The 1,974-nt window shown below is 29.5% G+C and overlaps 1 protein-coding gene across 2 annotated transcripts in view; it reads right to left on the bottom strand.

Annotated features, from left to right (window-relative positions):
• LOC106464557 (ADP-ribosylation factor 1-like) overlaps positions 1–1,974 on the bottom strand; it is a 21,160-nt gene that overhangs the window by 6,521 nt on the left and 12,665 nt on the right. For both annotated transcript variants that reach the window (XM_013924703.2, XM_013924704.2), the window contains exon 4: positions 1,116–1,240. In XM_013924703.2, the coding sequence (XP_013780157.1) occupies positions 1,116–1,240 (125 nt within the window). The remainder of the gene's footprint in view (positions 1–1,115; positions 1,241–1,974) is intronic.

The following is a 1,974-nucleotide window of genomic DNA, read 5'->3' as shown; positions in this document are numbered from 1 at the left end:
TTTTTTATTATTATTGACTTTTCAGCCATGCCTGGCTGACAATACAGAAGTTACAATGACACGGCTCACATGCACTCATGTTACCGTATCAAATAACATAAAACTGGCCTTTGGTCTGTACAAAGTAACTTGTCTTGGCCGTGTTTTAATAGACTAGTATTTTGTAAAATACAGTCATATTTCAGTTATTATACATTATATATATATATATATAAATAAATTATTGCTATTTTGAAATAAGTTCTTAGTTATTTTCCCTAAAACATAGAACAGTAAATAGAGAAGTAAAGCAAGCAATTATCTCTTCTAGTTACGACCATTGTACTTGGTTGCTAAGCCTCTATAAATTTTGCATGTGGAGGATATGAAACAAAATATTTTTTTTAGGTTTTATATATACATTTAAATAACTAAAAAAACAAATCACTACATCAATACCATAGAATTTTACTATAATTTATCAAGCTTAGTAACTGAGCTGTATTTGGGTCTATATATAAATTTCAAACAGACTAAAGACAACGTACTTCATTGAAAATTTGGTTTAATAGAAAGGAAGGCTGAGAAAACCAAACTTATTGACATAAATTCATGAAATAGTGGTTCAATAAAATTTTGAATGAGAGTCAACATACGAAATGACGTGGCCTTTCACGTGTGACCCACCTTGAAAGGGTTAAATTTCGTACTTATTGGAAAGGTAGTGAATAAAATACAGAAGAGGGGATGCCCAGAGCAAAAAAATGTCATATTAGGGGAAATTCAGGATTTTTTTAAATCATAATATGCCTTATAAAATTAAGAACTTAAAACATATATATTATTAATTTATGGATTATTAGCTACAGTTTTAAACTATACTCATTGGTATAACACATACAAAATGTAGTTTAATAAACTTTTTGAATGCAAGTTATAAAAACCTTGTGACATGTGCAGTAAATGATGCCTGGGCAAAGAGGGTTAAATAAATGAGTTCTTTGAAAGTTATCTAACATTTAAATGTTCAATTAAATTCTGTTTAAATTATAAGATTTACATCTGGTGAAGCATGCAGAGAAATCTTATTCAATTTCTACATTGTTGTTCTTTATCTACAAACAATATTAATATACCTGTTTATTAGCAAAAATAAGGAGAACAGCATCTCTTAGTTCATCTTCATTCAACATCCTCATTAATTCTTCCCTAGCTTCTCCAATACGTTCCCTGTCATTACTGTCAACTACAAATATAAGACCTGAAAGAAGCAATAGGAAACCAACTGTTACAGAGAAGGCAGGACCAAGCACAAATACAATAAATATTTACAACACCCTACAGCTTAATATTATTTGAATGGTGAACTATTTCCTTCGTATTATTTCTTCAATATTGTAAGTTTGGCCCACATATGCAAGACCACACTTCATGGACTAGTCTAGAAGCATATCTTGTATTAAAAAAAAAGTAAATAAAATAATCAACAACAGTACAATATACACATTCACAAAGGACAACACAATTTACCTTCTTTAGTACAAATGTTAAATTAATTACAAGATTTTTCACTTTTAAGAAGGTTTAATCAAGTGTTTACATACTGAATTATCTCACTGTCAATAGTGGTGCTTTATTTCTATATTACAAATATTGATTTAAGAAATAAAGCAACTTGTATATGAGGGGAATTATGTGGTGAAAGTAATCTTGATAAATAGCATATTTCATTTTTACCCATTAAACTGTTTAATAGAAATTAGGAGGAAGAATGGGTGAATATTCTTAAGAGTGAAATAAGCCAGAATTACAATGCAATTAATAGTACTTCGTTAGAATACTTTTATCTTGTATACCAATATCTGTGAAGTAGATCTACGAAACTTCCTTCACTACTGTATTAGTACTGAAATGTTAGTATAGCTCATGAGCTATCTCAGCTGTACAAATCTTCTAGTGGCTATCAGAGCTCAAGCCTAACTTATATGCATGGTT

Source organism: Limulus polyphemus, unplaced genomic scaffold (assembly GCF_000517525.1).
Source record: "Limulus polyphemus unplaced genomic scaffold, Limulus_polyphemus-2.1.2 Scaffold1687, whole genome shotgun sequence".
NCBI lineage: Eukaryota > Metazoa > Arthropoda > Merostomata > Xiphosura > Limulidae > Limulus > Limulus polyphemus.
Note: the sequence above shows the minus strand (reverse complement) of the source record. Positions and strands in the feature narration are given on the sequence as shown.